The sequence below is a fragment of the Orbicella faveolata genome, unplaced genomic scaffold (assembly GCF_042242905.1).
Source record: "Orbicella faveolata isolate gen_17 unplaced genomic scaffold, um_ofav_v1 contig_15, whole genome shotgun sequence".
Taxonomy (NCBI): Eukaryota; Metazoa; Cnidaria; class Anthozoa; order Scleractinia; family Merulinidae; genus Orbicella; species Orbicella faveolata.
Window position 1 is genome coordinate 1,558,099 of NW_028301542.1, and position 25,498 is coordinate 1,583,596.

At 39.1% G+C, this 25,498-nt stretch overlaps 3 protein-coding genes and 1 pseudogene across 4 annotated transcripts; 1 reads left to right on the top strand and 3 right to left on the bottom strand.

The window, feature by feature from the left end:
- The first annotated feature begins 1,601 nt into the window (after positions 1-1,601).
- On the top strand, positions 1,602-2,939 carry LOC149113074 (uncharacterized). Its single transcript, XM_089288523.1, has 2 exons — positions 1,602-1,948; positions 2,530-2,939. The coding sequence occupies exons 1-2, from the start codon at positions 1,766-1,768 to the stop codon at positions 2,854-2,856; spliced, it is 510 nt and encodes a 169-aa protein (XP_089144649.1). The 5' UTR covers positions 1,602-1,765; the 3' UTR covers positions 2,857-2,939.
- Positions 2,940-3,099: 160 nt separating this feature from the next.
- LOC149113075 (uncharacterized) lies at positions 3,100-5,721 on the bottom strand (the record flags this gene model as incomplete). Its single annotated transcript, XM_089288485.1, has 4 exons — positions 5,484-5,721; positions 4,512-4,853; positions 3,736-3,915; positions 3,100-3,356 (listed from the first exon to the last, which is right to left on the bottom strand). Coding segments are annotated over exons 1-4 (1,017 nt in total), but the record flags the coding sequence as incomplete, so codon positions are not given.
- A 2,192-nt stretch (positions 5,722-7,913) lies between these two features.
- Positions 7,914-17,839, bottom strand: LOC149113076 (islet cell autoantigen 1-like; annotated as a pseudogene). Its single transcript, XR_016206665.1, has 9 exons — positions 17,725-17,839; positions 16,097-16,203; positions 15,132-15,360; positions 14,593-14,665; positions 13,581-13,704; positions 11,878-12,076; positions 10,846-11,445; positions 10,082-10,195; positions 7,914-8,939 (listed from the first exon to the last, which is right to left on the bottom strand). The product of XR_016206665.1 is annotated as an islet cell autoantigen 1-like (transcript).
- Positions 17,840-18,590: 751 nt separating this feature from the next.
- Positions 18,591-22,121, bottom strand: LOC149113077 (E3 ubiquitin-protein ligase TRIM45-like). Its single transcript, XM_089287831.1, has one exon. The coding sequence runs from the start codon at positions 22,119-22,121 to the stop codon at positions 19,761-19,763; it is 2,361 nt and encodes a 786-aa protein (XP_089143957.1). The 3' UTR covers positions 18,591-19,760.
- Positions 22,122-25,498: the final 3,377 nt, after the last annotated feature.

The window sequence follows — 25,498 nt, forward strand, 5'->3', positions numbered from 1 at the left end:
TTTGGTATAAAGTAAATGTTGTTTTTTTGGCATAAACAATTCATGGCTCAATAGGCATATGGTGAAGATATGATACCTTTCAACACATTTCAAATGCTTTGCTTGTTTTGCTTGCAGAATTTAAACAGGGCTAGTTGCATAGGGAGATACAACTGCAATCTGTAAAATCTGCAACCTTAGTGTCAAACAGCACATTCTCTAGTTAGCAGTAAATGGGTGTAGAACGTTTCTCTGTGAGACGTTTGAAACGCCAAATATATCTATCAAATTCTGCTCAAAAAAAATATCTTCTAAAAACTAGACCGAGTCTTTCTTTTCAATTCTTCAGTTCCGCCGCTCCTGCTAACTCTTGATCGAAGATCACCACACATTGGAATTCCCTTCAATAACCAAAGGATAGTTGGCGAGTGTACGCCCGGTGTAAACGAACATTTAATCTCCTAAGAAATAGTTTCTTAATAATAATAATAATAATAATAATAATAATAATAATAAACATAGTAGAAATGGGGAGTCTTGGATTAGAGCTTCAAGAGGAATATTGCAACCTTATGAGTCAAAACTTAAAATGATAACAATTTGAAATCTAGCCGAGATTGCTCCGACTGTGTAAATAGCATGTAGAACGACGTCCTAATCTCGTCTCCAGGGCACTTTCCTCTTCAAATAGTGGATAAGCGCCCTGGGACGAGTACGATGTCGTCTGACTGTGCCTAGGCTGAACGCCTCGACGCGTACCAAGTTGTATTGCAGTCAGACACATAAATTATTTCTGTGGTTGAGCGAACCAAGCATCTAAACAGCACCTGATCATTGTCCTGACTCAGGCACACAGCTAATAGATACATCGTATACTCTCGCTAGTTCAGACATCAGGATCACAGTGTATATCGGCTTTCTTCCCTTCCTACACGAATCAGCTGTCAAATCAGAACAACAAACAACGATTGAAGCATGGCAAGTGACCAAGCGGCGGTAAATGTGGTGGGACTGGATCCAACATCAACAACGGCCACGTTTTCAAACAATGTCAGCCCATCAAAGCCCACAGTACAGGTTCTTATGCCTTTTAATATCGCTCTATACTATTCTATCATTTTGCATGATATTTTATTGTCATTCTTGACACGCATACTAGGCACACTAGTCGGTATGAGCAGAACTTGCCTGTGTCACCAGGTGGCTTCTTTGGATTGCGTACCATCTCAAAATTAGCGTGTATAAAAACGAGAGCCGATTTGTTAGCCATTACAATACTATTTTGCCGTAAGCCACTGATAGGCAAAGAGCATAACTTACACCAGCTTATTCTGCGATGCGATGAGTTAATTGATATTGGTTGCCGACTGCTCTTTCTATGGACCAGTTACTAGTGCGGTAAACCCTCTCAAGCATGAGCACAAACATAAGCATAAGAGGCTTAATGCGCTAGTGAGGACAGCCGCGACATAAGCATAAGCATAAGCGCTCGTCTTATGCTTATTCTTATGCTTATGTTCAGATAGGATATGTTGACATAAGCTTCTCAAACTCATAAATAATTCTTCAAGCGAAAACAAAGAAAAACACAACTGTGAAGGAGGCTTGGATACCCGGTCTTAATTAGCATAGAATTTGACGATTTTGCTTCTCCGTTTACTCCTGAATTTTTGTTTCGATTAAGAAGATATATCAAACACTCGAGACAGTATTTCATCGGCCGCAAACACCTCGAATCTCGCGTCGTATTTTCAACTCTCTTCAGTCTCGGTGTTTGGATATCCCGATGAAACACTGCCTCTCGTATTTGATATATTACGTAAAGTGCTCGCTGATTGGCTTAAATTTTTTCGTGTATGCTTATGCTTATGCAAACATGTCTTCATGTCTTGTGGTGGGACTGGATCCAATATCAACTACGGAAAATAAGTCTACGAACAAATTTAACCCGCTAAAGGCCGCGGTACAGGTGCTCACCTACTTGGTTCCCTTCCCGACACGCATAGTAGGCATGCTAATCAGCATAAAATATCTGGGTCAGCTGGCGGCTTCGTTCAAGCATGATCGCGTCAAATTCGCGTGCATAAAAACGAGGGACGAGGTCTTCACCACTACACAACTAGTTTGCCGTGAACCTCGTAAATAAAGATCATGAAAAGTCATACCTTACACCAATTTATTCCGCGATACAATATCGTAACAAAGTTTCATAAAAAAGAACTCTTTGTTTAGTTCAAGAGTTAATTAATCTTTTGTTGTACCATTAATAACAATAAGAAATACCGCAAGTGATAATTAAAAATTCATTAAGAACTCAAAGTTGCGTTCGCTCATAAAATACGGTTTTACCACTAGAAAATGAAATTCAGCGTTAAAGGCCGCGGGCGTTTTCAAATTCCTCGAGTTTGAAGAGCGTTTTCGAAAAGTCCCGCTTTCGTGACGGATTACTGTGCACGGTAACCTTAAAATAAACCTGCGTTTTCAAATTAATTTGTTTGGCGTGGTGTGGACGCTGTCTAACTCTCTTGTCCATATTATTCGTTCACACAGACAGAGTGCATCGGTTCAGGAGCTGGCTACTTCACGTCGAAATTCTCTATTTCCGAGGAAAGCATAAAATTTATTTCTCCTCGAACCATCGAGTCTGTCAAGTCCATTCCTGTGAAGGTCGGTGATACATTCACCATCGCTGAGTATGGTTGTGCAGATGGAGGCACCTCCATGCCACTGATGTACGCATGCGTAAAGGAACTGAGGAGTTTGTATGGGAATGAGTTAGAGGTGCACGTTAATTACGAGGACAAACCGGACAATGACTTCAAGTCGCTCTTTTATTTTCTTCAAGGTAAGGGAGAGGGTATAAAAACAAATGAGTGAAGTACATTCCAATCCAAGCAATGGAAAAGATCAGGAGCCCATTCTCCTCGAAAGGCCATGTAGTTTGTCAACACTAAATTGCGACCAAGTGACCACAGTTATTTGCTACATATATTCTCGATTATATATATATATATATATATATATATATATATATATATACACAACAACAACAACAGCAACAGCAACAGCAGCAACAATAAATATATATATATGTATAAATATATATATATATATATATATATATATATATATATATATATATACGTCATCTTTGGTTATATTCGTGATTTCAAGATTGCTGTCGAGTCGCTTATGTGCAGAGTTAACATGTATGTACTTATATCGACCGCCTTCTCTCACTGCTACGCCAGACTTGAGGAAAATGGCGGCTTGGGCGTTTTTCATCTTACAGGTAAGGTTGATCTGGCTTCCAAAGTAGGCGATGTCGTTCTCCTGAAGACCAAAGCTTTCAATAAAAGGCTGATGTGCTTGTTTTACTGCAGAACAACAGAAAATAAAAGAGTTAATGGTAAAATCAAGGATTTATTAGGAATTTTCCCTGTCGTTCCGATTACAGTGATTCGAGAGTGGTCGTTAATCTTCCGACATCTTCGGGTGATCCGAAGTTCTCGGTTCAACTTAGGAATCTTCGGTGGCCCTTTGGTAATCTTCGTCGATCTGAACATTATATCTTCAATTTTTATGCTAAAAGGGGTTAATTACGAAGACAAGTGCAACTTTTTCAAGACCAATCCGTTAAAGAAAATTACAAGTCACCAACTGTCATAAAAATCCTTACATTTTAACCCGAAAAGAATAGTTTCAGCAGTCTTGCACGCTAACAACAAAACAGCAACTTTGAACTACAAGCCTCACCTGTGAAACAATCGCTCACTGACTTAGACCCAGTCTTCCGTCCTCCTTGCAGGGTGAGAGGCTTGGGACAGGGGGTACATTTGTGTGTCAAGTTGCTGGACTGTTCTCTGTATGTCCCTGCTTCACAAGGTAACGCTTTGTTTGAAAACAAAGGACAAAAATAGCCAGCAGGACAAGGCACTAAAAGAGATGTGTAAGACTATTAAACATAATAGTTGCCAAGTTTGATCGATACCTGATTTCTCCTTACCATATTAGTAAATAGTCGACCAGCCAAGTAATGAGAAGAATGAAAACCATCAGCTAGAAGAGTCTAAAGCACACACCCTTTGGGCTAATGGAATTATAGCGACTCACTCAACCTATTTACATGTAAGTTTAAACTAGCCTGAGCACTTCTCCTTCCTTCAAAGATTTTTGTAGTTTTTTGACAAAGTAGATAAACATGAAGACCTTTTGTAAGCTCAGTCCCTGCCCCACCCCTCGCGGCTCTTATCCAGGTTGTTAGAGTGCAGGGCATAACGGGCCGTGCTTAAAAGAGAAAGAAAAGAAAAACTGGGGAGAGAAACAGTAAAAGTACTCTACCCAGCACCTTACAATTTCCTCGTTTTATTTTGGCCGCCACCTTTAGAGTCTGGGGCAGATCAGTTCTGACAACTTGGATTAAGACTGGCTAGGTGGGAACTCTTTCTGTGATTTTCACCCACAATCTAGGTGAAAAAAGACAACGACTGATTGTAATTAGCAATGATTTTACCGAAGTCAGAGTCACAAACCTGTTTTCAAAGAATACCTTGCGGAGGTCAGAATACCATTGTTATAAGCATAGCAAGTGTAGTTTCCCTCGTCCTCTTTGGTGATATTCGTGATTTCAAGACTACTGTCGAGTCGCTTATGCGCAGAGTTTACATGTATGTACTTATATCGACCGCCTTCTCTCACTGCTACGCCAGACTTGAGGAAAATAGCGGCTTGGGCGTTTTTCGTCTTGCAGGTAAGGTTGATCTGGCTTCTAGGGTAGACGATGTCGTTCTCCTGAAGACCAAAGCTTTCAATAAAAGGCTGACGTGCTTGTTTCACTGCAGAACAACAGAAAATAAAAGAGTTAATGGTAAAATCAGGGAGTTACCAGAAATTTCCCCTGTCATTCCGATTACAGTGATTCGAAGTCTTCGAGAGTGGTCGTTAATCTTCCGACATCTTCGGGTGATCCGAAGTTCTCGGTTCAACTTAGGAATCTTCGGTGGCCCTTCGGTAATCTTCGTCGATCTGAAGTTTATATGTTCTATTTTTATGCTAAATGAGTTAATTACGAAGACAGGTGCAACTTTTTCCAGACCAATCCGTTAAAGAAAATTACAAAAGTCACCGACTTTCATTAAATCCTCACATTTTAACCCGACATGGAAATTGCCACAGTTGGCGAAACTGAAAATCAATATTTACCGAGTAAAAACTGGTTTCCCATGTTCTACAAGAAATTAGAAGATGATCACATTTGCATAGTTTCTTGCATAGCCGCATAAAGTAGCTGTTGATTGTTTGGGCAACGATTTTCTTGCAAACAGGTTTCGCGGAAAATCAAATTTGTTTGCGAACAAGAGACAGTAGTCGAGGAGACAGGTTGAACCAAGGTGCAATTTAGAAGGTAGAACTAAACCCACAGGATTCATGCAGCTTATTAGAGGGATTAAAAAGGAAGAAGAACAAGAGTTGTGCGAAAAATCACGCTAGATCTTGCAACAAACCTTGCACTTCGTGACATTTTGCTCCAACGTCTTCACTCGAGCACAAGGCGTTTTTGGAATGGCTTCCATCGGTCACGCAACTAGTCAAACTCACTTTTCCAAGATCTGTTGCTCCAAATCCGCTGCTCTGATCGCAAGGACAAGAAAATGTCTGCACCGTGCAGTTGGGCTTGAGAACCAAACCAGTGACACAAGCGTTTGCAAGGGATATAAAAACGAGAGTGTAATATAGCATCATCATTGGCGCGCGCTCTGTGGAAAAACCGAGGTATCGATCCTATGGAAGGACAGCGGAAAATTTTGACACTTATATAGGGACTTATAACATCCTTTTTTTCCCGGTAAAAGAGGTGGGCTTTGGCACCTGTCAGGTTTTCTGCTCGGCTCATTAAACATGTAAAAAAATTTCTGGAATGGCTATCTTGCATGATAGAGCATTAATTAATTTCTAAAAATATAATTTTGTGAAACACTAATCTTCGTATGAGTAGGTTTGATCAGTACCGCAACCAAAAAAAAGTAGGAAAGTAGCTTTTTTTCGCTTAACCATTCTGTGTTTCGACAAGCAACTGGTTTCGAACCCTGCTGGGCGATGTAGCAAGACTGCCGATGGGGCGACACACTTGATAAAAGTTTGAAAACGATTTTTTAAATTTTTCTGAGAACATAACTGTATCATTAGGTCTTCTTGGAAAGCAACTGAGATAATCTATTTTTAATTATTTTAAAAGGAATGAAATAAGTAAACTCATTCAAATATCTGAAATACCTCTGTAGTCAGTCCTCTGCCCCGCCTTTTGTCTAGTCAACACTTATTATAGAATTTATTCGTTTTCTAATACATTTTTATACCGGGCTAAAAGATAAGCGATTCTCTAGTTGCAAAAAAACCGGAGCCTAAGGTATTGTGTGTATTATCAATCATGAGCTCTTATAAGAACGCTTATTTTCTATAATTATTTAGCCTGTTCCAAGCTCTCGCGGATTGAATGCCCTTTGTATCATCAATCTGCCGTGAGCACGCCAAACGGAACACTGTTTTAATATGTTCCCCTTCCCGCGTGTAGTTAGTCTTCCTCTTTAGTGCAGGTATCAGTGCACATCTAGAATAAATACATCGATATCATCCTGTTATAGGCATTTAAAATATGTAATATTACAACTTATCAGGACTTCAGGCATGCACATGGAGTGAGTAAGCTTTTTTAATTCCCTCTGTGGTCCTTTAAGTCCTTCGTCTGCTACAGTTTGGAGCTAGTTTGGTTACAGGATGGACTAATTTGACTTCCTCAAAAATAGCAAATTATATATATATATACATATATATTGACAGATAATGCGTTTGTATTAAGCTTAACTAATTGCACTAGGAAAATGCAGATGGCGAGATGTAAATCATTGATAATTATCGTTTAGCTAAAAATACTTTCAAGCTCAGTTTAACATATTTAAAGCAACCAGAAACAGTGCAAGGATAACAACCATTCCTGTAATTTCCTAAAGCAAGTTGCATACCCGAGCTTTGTGCGAAAATTACGATTACCATTAATAAGACAGCTAAACTACAAAGGAGGGAGCTGGGGAGGGCGGGTTCTCAGTTATTACCTAGAAAATGTAGGTCTCAGTTAAAGATACTTTTATCAACCCTCTTAAAATCATGCAGCATATATGATCCACATTCGCTGTCAAATTTAGGTATCTTCGACCCATTAAACTTTTTGGCTTGAGTCTGATGAATGATTACGTACCGTAGCAATAATTTGTTTTGCTTTTCCATTCCCCTTTATTCCCTAGAGCCGAGTTTACCAGCGGTTGTGTTCAGAATTAAACCATTTGCTCAAGAGTTCGAATGTCGAGTACAAATATAAGACGTCTATTTTCACTAACCTTGATTGTTTCAAAAATCGTCCCTTGGAAAAAAGAATTATTTCCATGTAAGACCTCATCTTTTCTCTTGACTCCGTTCCCAAAAGAATATCAGGCTTGTGAAAATTCCCGGAAAATTCAGCGACATTCCCAGAATATCTGAAACCACGCCCAGTTAACTTCATTCTGCTCGCACTGTTCCAGAACTGGTTGCAGAACTGTAACAAAATTCCCAGTACTTCATCAAAAAGGAAGTGTTTCAAGTTCCTCCGGTTTGAAGCGAGTTACCGAAAAGCCCCGTTTTCGCGACGGATTAGTATGGACGGCAGGTCTAACCGTCAAAAAAAAAACTGTGTCTGTATTAAGAAGGTTTAGTTGTAGTCTGTGAACAGCCACTCGGTCACTTCCCTCTCCGCGAGTTCCTTCTCGGCCCTACCAGCCGCAGTCGGTCTAGCCAGAGCCTGTTCACAGGCTAGTTTAGTCGTGACTATTATGTACATGTGACACATTTAGAAAACGTACTTAACAATATGTGACCCTGAATAACTTACAATAACTTTGATATCACCTTTTACCTGTTTTATTTTTATGAGGATTTATTTTTACTTTAAGTCTACTTACAATTTGCATTTTTATAACACTGGCTAGTTGCTATGCCTTTTAAATACTGATTACATGATAAGAACAACCCCAGAAAATTTAACATGCACAAATATTGTCACTGACCAATTTCTCAGTACAGATATTGTCTTCATAACATAGAAAACAAAATAATAGTGCATCAGTGAGCAGTGATGTACAGTACACCTGCTTATTGCATTAGGGTTTCAATGATTATTGACAGCAAACCCATCGCCCTTGCCCTTAGTTACATCTGTACCCATTCTCTACAATCTAAATCTGACAATATAGAGGTCAACAATGCAAGTCTTAAAACTGTCCAAGATAAATTAATACTAAGATTAAATTTAAGTCTCATTCAGCATTGTCTATCCTCTTCACTCTTCTTGTTCTGTTTGTCTATGGCGTCAGGGTTAGCCAGAGGATCCAAGTCAGAAAACAAGCTGAACCAAGCGGACATGTCTGCACCCTTTTTCCCTTTCGCTTTTCCCTTTTCACTTCCCTTTCCTGGAAGAATTGGAGCCTGTTTAGCTTGCGATGGCGGAGGATTATGTGGACGCTTACCTCCTGCAGCTGGTGGAGTATTAAGCAGCCCTAATGACTTTGAAGGCATGGCTGAGCTTTGCTGAGGTGGGGCACCTGAGGGTACCTCCCCGAATGGGTCAAACTTGGCCATGCTGTTTAGGAGGTCAGATGGCATCATAAAATTAGCCCCTCCTTTAGACCACGACTGGTTCGGCTCCTGAGTTGGTTGAGCGGTCTCAAGCGGCTCATCGCCAAACATGTCCTTCCACGTCTTGCTGAAACTGTTGTCGTTTTCTGCGCCTTGCATAGCAGAGGAGCCATTTGAGCCAAGGATCTCATTCAATATATCCAGGTCTGACTTGCTCTCTGTTCCTCTGTCCTCTCTGGTCGGGGATCCGAACAGCAAGTCATCAGCTGTCATTGATGGATTAGTTTCACCTGAACCTTGGGCAAAAATAAAACAATATTATTTAGTGACTGGTCCTACATATCCTAAGTGGGAGGTGTGGTGGCGTCATTGTTAGTGTATTCGTCTACAGATTGAGCGGTCTGGATTCAAACCCTGGCCAAGGAGATTGTCTTGTGTCCTTACTCTCACAGTACCTCTCTCCACTCAGGTGTATAAATGGGTACTGGCAAACTTAATGCTGGGGGTAACCCTGCAATGGACTAGCATCTCATGCAGGGGTGAGTAGAAATACTCCTAGTTGCTTCATGCTACAGAAACTGGCTCCTATGCAGACTCTATCCATTTTACCCTACATGCCTTGAAATATTTTTTTTGGGAAAAGGCCTTTCTCTCTAAGGTTGACTAGCAGCAAAAATGTCGGTGATTACATGAAAATCATTACAACAACAGTTTGCCTGTTGAAGTACCGCATATTTTATGGTATTCAATTTCTACAGTGCATCACTGTTTATTGTTAAATTTCTTGCCACAGTAATCTGGGTATTCATGAGATCTTTGTAGTTGTGATATAAATAGTAGTCAGACAATACTTCCATTGTTTAAATAATTCTGAGTTACTCACAATATCCTAGCCTCTCAATACGCCATTTTTGTACTCTTAGTATTGGAATGGAAGAAGGTCACAATTGCAGCTAATGTGGGGAGTCTTTTCAAATGCAAATGACATTCATCTCTTTTCAACAATATTCCCCCACACAAACCTCCATTGCAACGTAGTTCCAGTCTAATAACACAAATACAAAAAATCAATGGTCTATTCTGCTGTGAGAATTAATTTCTAGTATTATTAAAATCGTAATTTCAAGATTCTAGCATCATGCCCTCTCAAACTCATTAATAATGCATCAAGTTTAAACAAAGGAAATCATGACCGTGACGGTGCTTGGAACTCTGATCTTAATTAGCATAGATTTTTAGCATTTTGTTCCTCCACTTTCTCCTTAGTTTTAGTTTCGATTGAGAAGATATGTCAAATATTCAAGATAGTGTTTGACCACATTTCCAAAGACCTCGAAGTTGGTCAAAGATACTCCACTACGCGTCGTATTTTCAACTCTCTTCTCGGTGCTTAGAAATGTGGTCAAACACAGTCTTTCATGTTTAATGCATTACATACCAGACGCTGGAATTTGCTTTGCTGCCTCATAGCTGGGTGGCATGATTGAATCATGACTTTTGAGACCATTACTGTTTGGAGGACTCTCAAAGGATGAAAGAAGGTCATCTGTAGCTGTAATACAAGAACAAGAACATTTAAATGCCTCGCAACAACAAAGCCAGCAAAGCTAGTGTACATGTATAAACAACACGTCAGTCACTTGTTTCTTATTTGCCTCTGGAGGGTAACTGGTTTTCACAGTGAAAGTGAACCTCTTTATAACAAGAACTTTCCTCTAGATGGAATAACAAGGCAGGCGAAATAATCCTGACAGCTGGTCAATTTGCCCAGCCCTTAATGAAACCCCTGCAACACTGCACCTTAGCCCTGAAGCATAGACTTAAAGTTGTAATAGCTACAGCAATTGTACTGGTAAAAAAAAAAGTAACGTCTGCATACGAACCAAGCGGCCCACCAAGCCAGGGCTTAACCCGGTTTCCCTTACAACGAAGCGACTAGGAGTATTTCTACTCCCCCCTGGATGGGATGCTAGTCCATTGCAGGGTTACCCCCAGCATTAAATTCGCCGCTACCCATTTATACACCTGGGTGGAGTGAGGCACTGTGAGAGTAAAGTGTCTCGCCCAAGAACACAACACAATGTCCCCGGCCTGGGCTCAAACCGGACCGTTTGATCCAGAGTCGAGTGCACTAACCATGAGGCCACTGCGCTCCCACAAACAGGACTTGTACTGCACCATGTTAAACAGATGCATACTCACCAGATTGATGTTTTGGTGGAAGTAAATCATCATCGCCCAGCAAATCTATAAAAGCACCTGGCTTGTCATTCTTATCAATATTTCCATTGGACACTTCATCATCCCCAAGCAAATCTGTTTCTAGAAGCGACTCATCATCGTCGTCATTATCATTCTTATTGCCTGCTGCCGCTGCCGCTGCCGAATTCTTCTCCTCTAATGGAGAATGATCCAATGATATTAGCTGGTCATCGTCATCTTCCTTAGATGTTTCCTTCTTTTCATCGCCGTTTCTCAACTCCTTTTTGGCTTCATCAGATTCTTTGTCCTGCTTTTCTTCTTTTCCTTCTTCATCCTTTTCCCTGTCGCTACCATCAAGGGTTAGAGGATTAAGGCTTTTTAACATCTGAAACTGGTATGTCGGTAATCCTTTGAACTGTTCAGATACTTGAGTCATAGTCCGAGAAGTGTTCTCCCAAAATTTTAGCAGTGCCTGCTGGTACGCAGCAAGTGTACTTGATAGTAAGTTGCACCTACTTGCAGACAAAAGATCTATCTTCTGCATAACATCAACCTTCAGCTTTTCAAATTTCTTTTTCCCTTTCGAACCTGCCCTTGAACCTGAAAAGAATGATCAAAAGATAACTCCTTGTAACCTAATCAATCTGTTGTTAAGCAAAAAAGTAACATTAACGAAGATAGTTAATTAGGGAATTATAACATCTTGATGTTCACCAAAATGTACCACAAAAGTACATGTAATGTTCCAAATTCACTCTTCTTTTAATTGAAATTACTTTTGATTCAAAAAATGCCAAACCAGTTTGTTTCAATTTATTTTCTTCCACCTCGTAATTATTCACAATCATAATCTGAAAGAAAAATAATAGAAGTCAAACTGGTTTGAAAAATTCCAAATTTTGTTCAAATTTTTCAAAACTCTTTGTCACCAAAATAAATTTTCTTCCACAATATAGTATAATTATGTGTATTATGTAGAAATCACTTCACAACTAAAATGCTAAGTACTATTAAATACAATGTAGAATTGACCTCTCTAAATTTGTCTAATCTCTTATATTCTTCAGGATCCAGTTCTTTAGATATATTAGCCATCCACAAGAGGCCAGCTCTGTAGTCTGTTCTTGCCAGTTCCATTCGATTAACTGTCTGGAAAGTATCCGAGCTGGCACGGTATCGGAAGGTTTCAACCTCTTGATACAGCCTCACAAGAGGAGTTCTAAGACTCAACCTGTTAAATTGCACCGATAGTCAAGACCTACATGTAATTTCTCTTTACAATGTCAAAATACTGCCAAAACATGATGAATATTGCCCTGATGAGGGGCAACCTTGAAACATCAGCTTTTTTAAACTCACTATGCCAACCAAATTACCATTGACTTTACGTTGGTAAGGTTACATGTTTTACTTGTGTGCTGATGTATTGATGAGAAAGACTGTGAGGAGGTGGAGGTGGGCGGGGGGAATTAGGGAGGGGGGGAGGGGGGCAAAACCAATATATGTCTAAGTACATCATGCTGCTGGCAGTGTTCCAGATAGGGTGGAGGGGAGCGGGGAGGGCTCAGGTCAAAAGCCCGACATACACAAAATATAGATAGAAACCCTCTGACTAGGACCTGTAGGAACTACAAGTACATACATTCTAACCAATCAAAGCTCTGTATCTCTATCAAAGAAAAGGTAGTTCAATGTAGTTTTTCAATGAGATCAGGAGCAACATCCACAGCCTTCACACAATTAATGACCTTAGTTTTGTTAGATCTTAAACATTTTTTGCATCATCCCTTGGAATCTGACAATGGATTTAGCATCTATGCCAACTCACCCAGATTATCCAGAAGTCTGTCAGATACAAACAAAATCTACCAGCCTTCTGTAAGAGTCGCCAAATCTCCCAGATATGCAGAAAAGTAAATAAACCAAATTTTTCACACATATTTAGGCTGATTTTTTGCATTTTGCTTATTTGCTGCCTTTTGTGGTTGAATTGGCCGAGTTCAACTTTGAACAACTCTTTTTTAGGGACGAAGAGGTAAAATTGGTGATCTCCTGGATCGTCCTTTCAGGGATCAGAAATTTTCAGAAACTAAGAAAGATGGTAAGATCATAAAAGCAATTTTTGAGCTGCAATGGATTAACAAGAACAGTATTTCCCAGCGTTCACATTTGTAGTTTATCACCCTAACACATGTACTGTACAGTACATGTTTTATCAAATTTTCAAACACATTCAATTCAATCAAAAACACCATTCTGAGCATTGCATGGTAAGTTACTCCTTTATGGTATCTGGAAGTGTGATGAAACACAGTCTCTCACAATGTTTTTATTATATTCCATTTCAAATGTGCTCACTTTCCAGTACAATATAAAACTTATTTTTCAAACTATTATTTGACGTAATTAACTGCATGTACATGACTTGGATGACATGTTTCAAAAAACATTCATAGAGCAGCACCTCCTCCACAGAGTGGTTTTTGATTTGAACCCACACTGCTCATGAAATTCAAGTCTTCAGCACAATATTTCCCTTTAAAAAATTATTTTAGCTTTGAAACCATCATCCCTTAGAAAAAAAAATCTAAAGATTATACAAGTGTAGAGTCAAGTATACATACATTATCTCAAGTGCAGATTGTTTGAATAGTACTTCAAGGTTAACATTGACAACATTTCGTCAATGATGTTCAGTTGCTGATACAGTTATGTTAGACATGCATACAGCATACCTTTGTTGAGCAGAGTAACTCTGAGCCTTGCCTACAGCGATCATCATCTTTCCAGCTTTGGATTTATCCTGGGAACCTTGCTCTCGCAGAAAACGACCCATTTCATTCTCATCTTGAGACAAAGCTGAAGGAGATGACAACAACAAGAAGTAAAATTACAATTCTTCTGTGAAGCTTTCTACTTTCACAATCAGCGCTGTCACCCAATGGAGTAAATAAAATTCTCTGACTCTTCACTGACTGCAAAGCAATTTTTACTGACCACACTGGATAATTATTCCGACTGTGAATCACCCACAATAGAGATGGTTTAAAGATAACTTTTGAAACACAATTGCCTTGTCTACAGAGAAAAGTCCTAATAACATACTGCAGCAACCTGAAGGTAAAATTCCCTGACTTTTCACTGACTTTGAACAGCGATTTAGAAATTCCCTGACCTGATAGAAAATTCCCTAAGCCTTCCCTGACTTTGAAAATATATGACTTTCTCCGACATTTCCCTGACCACGCAACCCTGCCATTGCTTATCATAGTATGTAATTACAGGACTGGTTTGTTTCATCAATGCTTGGGTATGGTCCTCTTTAAGCAGTACAACAGCAGTGTGTGAGCTAAACCACAGGGAATCAAAGAAAACTAAGGGCTTCATGATAGAGCAGGAGAGGAGTTTTCCACAGCAACTTAATATATAAATAAAATATTATTTTTTAAAGAAATAGGGTTGCGGTGCCACAAGTAATGTTCACAGGCAATCAATTCAACTGCTGCCTGTGAAGTGTGATCAACTTTCTAAGCAGGCTTTTAGCCAGATGGATGTCCAGCCTTCCTGTGGAAGACCACTTATTAAACGAAATTGTTTTATTTTTCATATGCTGCCTTATAAATTGTTAATTTGAGCAGGCCTTATAAATGTAGCACATTTTGGATGCCTACTTTCCAAATCTTGGCTAAAAGCCTGTTTCCCTGAAGGGAAAAGATAGCAAGTAAGAATAAAGAGAATTAATCATACCAAATATCCTATTTTGATAGATTTCGACTGCCTTCAGTATGTCCATACAAGTCTTTTGTATGTGTCTAAAAGCCTATAAAAAATAATAAAATAACGCATGCATAATGTTAAACAACACGTAAATTCTACAATGGATATTACAAATACTAACAAATACATGTAGACCATCTAAAGAGGTGACTATACAGTCAGATTATTTTAATTTATCATTTTTTATTAAATGATGGATTCCATGTTGCTGTACATTTGTCAAGTCATAGATCACAGATGATGTCAAAATGTGGTAAGAACAAAAAGGGGCACACAAACCAGTAGGTCAGTGTGTCACTGATGTTCTAACTATATTTTGACATCATCTGTAATCTACATTGTATTACTGAACAGATCCACAGCAACATGGAATCTACCAGTTAAAAAATCATACAATCATGCATGTCTGTCCTCTAGTAGATCATAAGTAAGAATCAACCAAAATGCAAGAATAATATTTGACTTACTATTTCCATAACATTACCATGTAACTAATTTAATTTTCTTACTTCAAGACGTGCGTCAACTTCAGAGTCTCCTGCTACAACATAACTATCTTGTTCCTTTCCTAATTTTTGGATCACAGTTTGTTTTGTATGCCAGTATTTCTGCTCCACTTTTCCTTTGATTCCCCCAGATGGTGGCCGATAGGGATTGTAGCCGTAGTTATAACCACAGTTTCCTTCATAACCCTCCTCATCATCATGGTATGGTTGGTAAGATCTGTGACGATCATCACTAAGATGAGAAAAAATAATTTTGGCATTATTTTCTTGAACTTCCTTGAAACAATACTTCGTGTGAATAGGACTTAAACTGATTCTTGTCTACTTTTACATTCAAATTCATTGCCAGGTTGACAGATGCATTTTAGACAGCATTACAGAGATCCTCTGATAACAATATCCCCAAATGAGCATTTCTGCCAAGAACCTTTTAAGAGTCAATATCAACTGAGTGGAAGGGTTAGACGGGAAATATTTGACTCATAGCCATGGCATGCAGACTGAGCAAGGCAAAGTCAATTCAAAATGACTGAAAGAAAATTTTTTCCTGTCTGATATAGCCTTACTCAGTCATTAAGTTCTTTTCTTATAACAAATTTTGAACTAAGTTAATGATATTGTGCGAGAAATCAGTCAAGTTGCAGCATTGATTTCTATAGGATTGTATCACAGCGTGCAAAGAAAGTCATGGCCCAGGACTAGTAGATTTAAAACGTGCCTTGGGCTTGTATATGCAGTCCTTCACTAGCAAATAAAATGTCTTGGAAAACACTTTAAGAAAATTCAAGTTACAGAAGTACTGCACGGAAGAGATGAATTTTTTTTTAGGCTAGCGAGAATGGCTCTCGGACTGCTGCATCATGGTAACAAGTTGTCCAAAGGGCAAGCCTGAAAATGGTTTTCTTTGTACCCTGTTTCACAGAGCCATGACTGATAAGGTGCCATGTATGATAATCCAGAGTATTCACCTTTCATCTGGGTCTTGCGACACTTGCTGATAAGAACTGTTCATTATAAACAGTTTTCAATCAGTTCCTACTTTGATACAAACTGGCAAAACTTGATTCCTGCGAACCTTGAAAAGCAAAAAGAAAACTGTTGATTAGGCATGAAGTGACTTCCACTGAAAAGCTGTGGAGAAATGCTAAATTGAAGTTCATTGTTCAGTAAAGTATTTCTTACAATAATCCATTTGAAAAGTCGTCAGGTAGACTTGCCTGAGAACTATAATAACATAATCACAATTTATAATTAGCTGTTGCCCATCACAGTGCTTGATGTTGCTTGAGATTTTCATAACTCTTATTGTGGCTTAGGATGTTCAAAAGGTGGATAATACACTGTACGATCCACCGGAAAAATTACTCTCCAGCAGTTTGCATGGTTTGTTTTGTTAACACTTATCCACTGAGTAGCGATTTATCCGGTGCGGATAGCATTATCCAGCCTTTGAACAGTTGGGCCCTGGAGTAAACTAGGGAATGCTTAATCTGAGATTAAGAATGATTAAACATCTCATTTCTCCACACATACAATACAATGCACTGTCAAACATAGTATCATAGGCAAGAACAATAAAGAATTATGCAAGACTATGTGTCCTAATGCCTTGATGAAACTTTCAATTCTCTTCATAACCATTAGAAGAAACTTTAAAAAAATTCAAAAAGGAGAAATGATATTTTGAAAAGTTCATGTTGACAAAAAAAACTGTATGCTTCTCTTCTTCCAATCAAATTGTAATTACATGCTCATAAAATACAGTTTACTCCCTGACAAAAGTTAAGGTTTTAAAGTGACCTAACAAAAAAGACAAAACTATCATGAAATAAGATGCCTTTCTAAAACTGTAACAAAGGGTTATTGAGGTTTCTGAAAGAAAGGTTGTGCTTGAGTCCATTACACTAAATGAGCTGTGAAAATTCAGTTTAACCTTCGTAAAAGAAATGTTGAAAAATTCAAACATGGACTTATTTAATCCAAAAACTGATTGCAACAGCCAAAAAGGTTTGACTAAGCACACAACTCGCCCTGATGATCTGTAGTGACACGGAACGTGGACATATTCAAAGGACATAAAATATTTAGATGGCCTTGTTTCTTTTATTAAAACTTAGTCGCTCGTTTATCGCTTTGTATACAACATTACAAGTCCTTCGGGCGCTTACAGGATTCTTAATCAAAACATCACGCAACAATACTCGCCAAACGGTTCGTTTTAGCCGTTGTCTCTACTTGGACGAAAATTTTCTCGTTTCTGCGATTTTCAAAAGTTTACATAAAAAGATCAAACTAACGATCGACCGTGACCCTAATCTGATTTTATATACGCTGCAATAGTTTCTGTAGAGAATAATACGAACATTCCCTCGTATAAAGATAAATCTGCGCCTCTAGAATCTAGAACTGCTAAAAAAATTAAATTGTGATCTAATAGCGACGAAAATTATCATACAATATTATCAAAACAGGTGAATACAATGACACGACACCAACATGGCGGAATAAAGCGAAGGTAGGGGAAAGTCTCCTCGTCCTATTCAATCGAAATGTGAGCTTTTAAAGTTATAAATGAATGTAATTTGAAATACATTACCTATCTTGTTATGTGCCGCGAAAGGAAGCCTTCACGAATTTTTTCCATGAATAAAATGGCGACAATCTTCTTTCAGTCAGTTCACAATTACGGAACAAATATGGCTGCCAAGTGCGCGCGCATCAGGAAAAACAACTTATTGTTCGACATGCATTATGGGGAATATCTTGTCCAGGCTTTTCTGTCCAACTTTTACTTTATTCTTTACAATTTGAGGTGGAAGAAGGAGAAGACGGGGAAGACCGAAGAGAGATCAAGCAAACCTTAAATCGTGGGGTTCCGAAACGATCTCAAGCTTGATGAGTTGGGGTGGGACTGCCCGGGTAAAGAGAAAATACTGTAGTTTAACTTTTTCCCCGTTAAAGCCTACGTACAGTCTCGCTCAGCTTCATACAAGTATAATATGGTAACTTGAACGCCGAGATGTCATGACTTACCCCGGCCGGAAAAGATGAAGCAAAGCGTCTTTTGTCTTTACATGGCGTCTTCTATTACGAGGTGTTTTTCACGTACTCAATCACTCGTCCTTGGCAAGGGTTAACTGACGTGGGAAGGGCCGGGGGCCGGGGAGCCGGGGGGGGGGGAGGAGGTAAACATAGAATTTGCTGCCGAGAGCCGGCCAAAGCTGAGAAGAGTTTACGTTAGATGGGGGAGTATCCGTGATGAACAGTAGCATTGCATTGTGACTGTGTTTAAAACTTGACAAAGTAATGGAATTTATCCTGTTAACGTCCTTGTGGGTTTCTTGTTACTCGCGCAACTTTAACCAACTGAGCGGTCTGGAACAGTGATTGCTTCTGAAGAACTATATACGATCATATAATTTCCCGACTGAAACGATATAAACTCAACACATCAAACCTGGCTTCACTTACTTACCCACTGTTTATTTACATTGTCAGAAAAAAATGAAGATTTCATAGAGCAATTACAGTCATATTAAAAGCTCATTCACTACTGTTATTGATATTGCTGACAATGTTTTCTACAAGACGCTTCATTATTAAGACCTAAATTACAGTTCCAGTAAATTAAACTCAACCGCTATAAATCAGTTCTTGAAACACATTAATTAAATTACAGTCGAACTCCGTTTGACAGAAAACCGTAATTATAAGGACCACGCCTAGTGCCTGTCTGTCTGAGGGTGTTTCCCTAGTTAAATATTCTGACTTGGGGACAGAAAAGTTAGAGCTGGCCGACCATAGAGTCCAGAAAAGTCCAAAGTGTCAGCGGTCTTCTCGCGCTTAACCCCCGAGGGGCCCAGGTAAGAAGGAGGTTTTGGCGTGAGAAGCTGGCTGACCGACACCAGAAACACTTATGTCTGGGGCCCCATAAAGCGGGGTTCCACTTCGGTACTATAACTCAGAAAACTCCTTATGAATTCCGTTATCTTACAAAGCAAGTATTGAAGCGGTAAGTTAACAAAAGCGTTGTTCACTGCAAGCTACATATTTTACCAGGCATAACTGGTTATTAATGAATTGATAATCAATTATCTCTAAATTAAAAACAAGTTTATCACTAGAAACAAGCTTGGCCGCGCGCAAATTGGAGCGAGAGCAAAAAATCGACGAAGCCGGGTGGTACCAACGTTTGCTTCGTCGATTGTTTTGCTCTCACTCCAATTTGCGCGCGGCCAGGATGCGGTAAAAGCTCTTCGTGCGGCAACGCTTGCTACAGCAAAGTGAACACTTTCCCGGAAGCAAGAACTCAACCTTTTTCGGCCTAATGTGAACGCAATACTAGTTATCCATCCTAACCAAAAGCGAAAGTTTCGGACTTGCCTTCCCCACTCCACCCCTGACAAAGAGAAAATCCCTGAGAAGTTAAACCTACCAGCTTACATTAAAATAAATCTTTATAATTGTTTCCAACAATAACATGATATGATACCCGCATCTGTAACTTCTTCTCAAGCGGATTAACAAACTGAAAACTAAAAAAAAAACTGTTTTGAATCACTTCAGAACAATGCAAATTAACCAACTACAAAACTCGTTTTTTTTTTTTTTGTATGGACAGGAAAATTCTCACTACAATATCTGAATACGATTGTTATTCCTGTCACAAACAACAATCCGACTATTACTAAGAACTGCTAGAGACTGTGGAGACTTAAATTCTCCAAGACTGCTTCCCTCTCTTCCATACTTACCAACAAACTTCCCACTCAGTTGAAATACTTGTATTCTGTAATTACTTGTATCACACACCATCAGGTGACCTGACTTGTTCACTGACAAACAGCTAAGATAATTAAACTCCCCGTCCCCTCCACCCTGTTTTCCAAACTTGTACTGAAAGGTTCCATTTCTATCGAAAACCTTTATACAATGTTCTTGGTAGTCTGACACTATGAGATATCTATCGCACTGAACACAGTGGATAGGAAAAGTAAAAGAACCCTGCCCACCTATCTTCATTAGAAACTTGCCATCAGGAGAAAAGATCTTAATCAGTTTGTTACCTGTATCAGCAACAATGATGTTTCCATCACTGTCTACAGATAGACCTAAAGGATTATAGAGCTGACTATCAAGGCTTCCTTTTCCACCAAACATACCCACGTACTCACCCTCCCCACTAAAAATCTGGATCCTGTGGTTAATTTTGTCTGCTACGAAAACATTTCCATTTTTAGAAAAGGTTATTCCCCTTGGAAACTTAAATTCCCCCGCATTGCTACCTTGCCGACCAAAAGATCTTAAGTAATTTCCATCACTATCGAAGATTAGAACTCTGTGGTTTAAACAGTCGGTTACAGCTATCTCGTCCCTGGCATTTACTGCCACGCCCCAGGGATAGTTTAAAATTCGAACTGACGAACCCTCTGTTCCAAAAGATAAAACAGGTCTGAATTGAAATAATTTCATCTCAACAGAAAAAGGGCTTTCACGAATGGTTTTTCCGTTTACCCTTACTGTCACTTTGTATTTGCCTTGATCTTTGAGTGAATAACTAATCTTGTAGTTTCCATCCTTATTGTCATTTATTCGCACTTCCGTCGCGCATTCTCGTCCTTGTTCGTCCCTGATCTCTACCATCACACGGTCGTGTTTATTGTGACACTGTTTTCCCTCTGCGTTTTTTGTGGTCAAAACAAACTGTGCTTCACATCCAACAGTTCCTTCTCCTAGTCCTCTGCCTTCAACGACAGATTGACTTGCTTCAGTTTGCTGCAGTATTTCTAGTGTTCCAATTTCTTCGGTGTTGACCATCTCCAGCATTTTTTGATTTTCCACGAAAACCAAAATCGGCAGACGTTTCGGGTCACGCTCAGCTGGTTTAGTAGTTTGATCGACTCCCTCCAAGATTGTTTCTAATGAATTTTTCACTTGAACGACTTCTGCGTTTGTACTTCGTGTTAAAACTTTATCAGCTTTATCCAACAATGTTTTGATCACTTCTATTTGATGCTCGATCTCGGTCTTTTGCGTTATTAGACTTTCAAGAGACTTCTTTGTTTGGTCTTCCATTGCTGCAAAAATTGTTTGCTTCTTCGCTTCAATATTGGCAATTAAATTGTCAACAGTCCTCTGAACGTCTCTCATCACCTCTTCGCGATGTTGTATCAGCTTCGCGTAGTCTTCATCAAGTTTACTGACAGCGTTCATCTTTTCTTGTAAATTATGCTTCTGTGTTTCAATCATTGATTTCATTTCAAACTTTTGTCTTTCGGCTTCTTCCTCTATGTGCTCCAAAGCGTGACCAGGATGATCTATTAAAACGCAAGTTTGGCAAACTGCCCTTTCGCAGTTCTTACAAAAATACTTGAGCTCTTCTTTCTCGTGCCGCTGCTTTGCGCAAAAAACTGGTCGCTTTAGCACATCCTCATAGTCCTTCTCTTCAAAATCTTTTAGCGCCAGAACACGGTGATCATTATTACTTCGCATGATGTTGTGCGCAGTTACGCACTCTTGACAACACAACATGCAACACTGGAAACAATAAGAATTCCCGGAACTTTTCTTCTCACAATTTCCGCATCTTCCTTGACTACTTCGGCACTCTTTTATTTCCAGCACATCAATCAAGCCATTCAGATAAAAACTGGTTGGAAGATCTTTCAGATCACCACTTTCAGGGACTCTGCTAACGGCTTGACATTTCGGGCATCTGATGGTGTCGCAGCCATGGCTCGTACTATGCCATTGTTTCAAGCAGCGCAGACAGAAACTGTGTAAGCATGGCAGATGTTTTGGATCGGTAAATATGTCGGAACACACCGAGCAGGACACTTCTTCACGGAGATTATGGAGCAACGTTTTGATATCCATTTTGTCTTCAGAAACAAGAGAACGAAGTAATGTTTCTCGCTGCCTTCTTGTCCTTGGCTTTTCTAAGGATCGGCTGTTTTTAATATGATAATCTTTTTCGTTGTACAAACCAATCATGGAGCGATATTTTAACCATTGTCATTTTGTCTTGGAAACTGATCGTGACTCCCAAGAATGTAACTCTGACGTAACAGATGTGTTCATGCTCGCTGTTCAGAAGTCACTCAATCACTAATCTCAACAAAAATGTACTACTTGCAAGTCTTTATTTCAATTATTTTCTTTCTAAAAAGACTCGTAGCATTTCCTTACAAGAGACCGTTTTTGTGTGGGCGTTAAATCACACAAGTCAGCATCACCGGAGTTTGTCCGTCTCAGTGCGGGTTAACGGATAGTCACGTGGTCTCGCGGAGTTGTTCTCAGAAAACTGGGAACTGACAACGACGTGGCTCCTATAGCGTGACTACGAATAACAATACGCGTTGCAATATGCAAGACCGAGTTGTGGTTAGAAATCCTTTTCCTCATAACTTTCGTGACCTCGTCAGTCAGTTTACTCGTCTCTCGTCTCTCGTCTCTCTTGGGTATAAAACAGGTGACCACTAATGATTGCGGCTTCGTCCTCCTTTTTAGCCTTTCTCCGAGTTTTACTGTGATCCCATATCCCTGTACTGTATTTACCCGCGATAGTACATCTGGAGTCCCTTTGATTGAAAAGCCCTAAGTCAGTCAAAGAGCTTTTTTTTGCCATGATGGCTACTCATTTTAATGCGTGCGCTTTACAATATACCGGCCTTCTTTAATTTGATTGAGCAATTCAAATATTCTAAATATATTCTAAATAAGGCAGTCGACTAACCGACCACGAAAACAACAAGTTAAGATGCAAGTAAAATAAGCATCCTGTACCGATGTAGTACCCAATTAGCCCGTTTTTACCAATTGGCGAATACTTAGTGATTCCATGCAGTTCTCCATTTATGATTTTGTCGCTTGGGATGAATGAAAATTTAATGACATCAATATAGCGCTAAACTGCAGTGCATTCCCGCCTCTGTTGATGTTTTCAGGCTTTTTGAACAATTCAGTTCAGCCTCTGTGCAGTCCCTTATTTGATCGGGTTGAAGTGAACTTTATGGTTCTTCAAAAAAGCCACTAAACAACTCAAAGAGAGAAATGAGACTAGGGCTCGCGTGGGAATAGACGATTTTTGAAATGCATTAATGAGCATGCAAGTTGTTAGTAACTCCGGTTTCATTATCTGCATAGCACGCGCTTGAGTGATAACAGGGGGTATTTGAGTAACAAAAGGTGAGTTTGAGCGGTGTTCGGGGAAGGAAATGAATTTCATTGGCCTTCTCTTGCAGGCGCTCTTTCCTATCGCTCGCGTTTCTACACGTGCGCGCGTGTTCTCGCGGAAAAAGGCCGCCCTACATATAAGCGCCTCGCTCGTTCCCTATTGCTCGGATAGGGTGCCTGCTACGCAGGTTAGGCTTTCCTGGATCCAAAACAAAGTCAAGCATTGAGGGATTTACAAGCAAGTTGTAAAAGAAGCAACGTGTAACAAAAATGCCAGTTCGACTGAACCGGAAAAAAGTATTGCTCACGGTCGTTTTTTTGTATATTTAGGGTGGACCTTACTTTTGGCTTGCTTATTTCCATTTTTCACATTTAAAATTAAACAAAGCAATTGGTTCACCGAGAATCTATATAAACTCAAAGCATCAAACAACCTTGCTTAATTCACACGTTGTTTAATTGATAATTTAATTTAATTAATAAATTAAGGAAGCTGAATTATAACCTCAGTACATTTAACTAAATCCATTAATGAAGATTTGAAATTTTTGAATATCTGAATATTTGAAATATGTGAAATAAGTAAAGTAACTTGTAACTAGGAATTACTATTTATTTATCGTGGTATTTTGACACATTTATTTTTATCTAACTTTTGCATATGTACATATATCAGGGGCACCCAACGACCGTTTTCTCTCGTATGCTTTAAAACGCTGTTTTAGGCTACGTAGAGTACTTTTAAAGCTCTGTAAGTTAATTTTAGGTTGCGCTAAAAAAATTTTTATCTGTTCGGTTATTCTAGGGAAACTTGAGTATTGTCGAATTTATTAGGGCTTTTTGGTCCATTTCCCGAAACCCTTAGGTCTTATCGCCTTTCCGAAAATGATAGCTTACCTTTTTAGCGTACCCAAAACGACATTTTTAACAATCCGAAGACAACAGACATTAAATTTCTCATATCACGAAAGTCCGAGGTGACAACTCTCTTCAGAAAATCAAAGGGCATTAAAGACCTTCCGAACAGATAATTTACCGAAACGATCCGTTAGGTGCCCCTGATATATATATATATACATATATATATACTATCTTAGTTCTTATGTACAGTTGATGTGATGTCTTCCAAGATTTTATCAACTTAATAAATGTAGATGTAGATGTAGATATATTTTAACTAGCAAATTCAGTGGAACCCCGTTAATACAGAAAACGTAAGGGCCACAGCTATTGTCTAAATTAACCAAGGGGGAGGGGGGTGTCCGTATTTATATTCGGACTTAAGAACAACAACTGCTATAGCTAAGGACCGAAACCACTTTCCTTTAATCATAACTAGCTGTCTGTATTAGCGGGGCTCCGTAAAGCGTAATGTCACGTTACTGTAACTCAGAAACGTTCTTAATCACAAAAATGAGTTCCGCTGTCTATCACTGATCAATGCATGCAAGTATTGGATCTGTAAGCTAATAAAAGCAATATATACATTTATTCAATATACACGCTGTGCACTTTTTTGTTTCGATCCTTATTTCCCAGTACACCACCTGATATGGAGTGAACACTTTTCGCAGTAAAATATATTTGATTTACGATCAAACTGAACATTTTTTGGCTTAGTGTGGACGCGGTACTGGTTGTCTATCCTAAAAAAAAAACATGCAAGAATTTCACATTTGCCTGCTCCGCTCCAACCCCTACAAAAGAATCACTTAGAAGTTAGACCTAACAGCTCAAAATAAATTTGTTTCCAACAATTACATGATAAGCCCATCTTTAACTATATATGAGACAAAATTCATGATTGGTTTTCGTTTTACTTCAGTCTGATTGGACGAGAAAATGGTGCGAGTTTTCTAAGCCAATCACTGTGCATAGTGAATACAAACGAACGCGAGCTACGTTTTTAATTCCGCATAGTAAATTGTATTAATGTAGATAGAGGACCACCCTAATTAACTTAGTGTTAGCTTGGTGATATCCTCCGTAAATATTGTTTTTATCATTATTATTACTATTTTCTACACTCAGATAAAAGCGCTAACTGCTAGATTATCACCCGCTAATCACTTAAGCAAATTTCTTACTTAGAGATCGTCAAGACAGCTAAATGTCAAAGAAATCCACTGACCTTTGAAAAACAATTATAAACTTCTCTTGTTTAAACCGAGAAAATTCTTGAAAGCTTAGATATG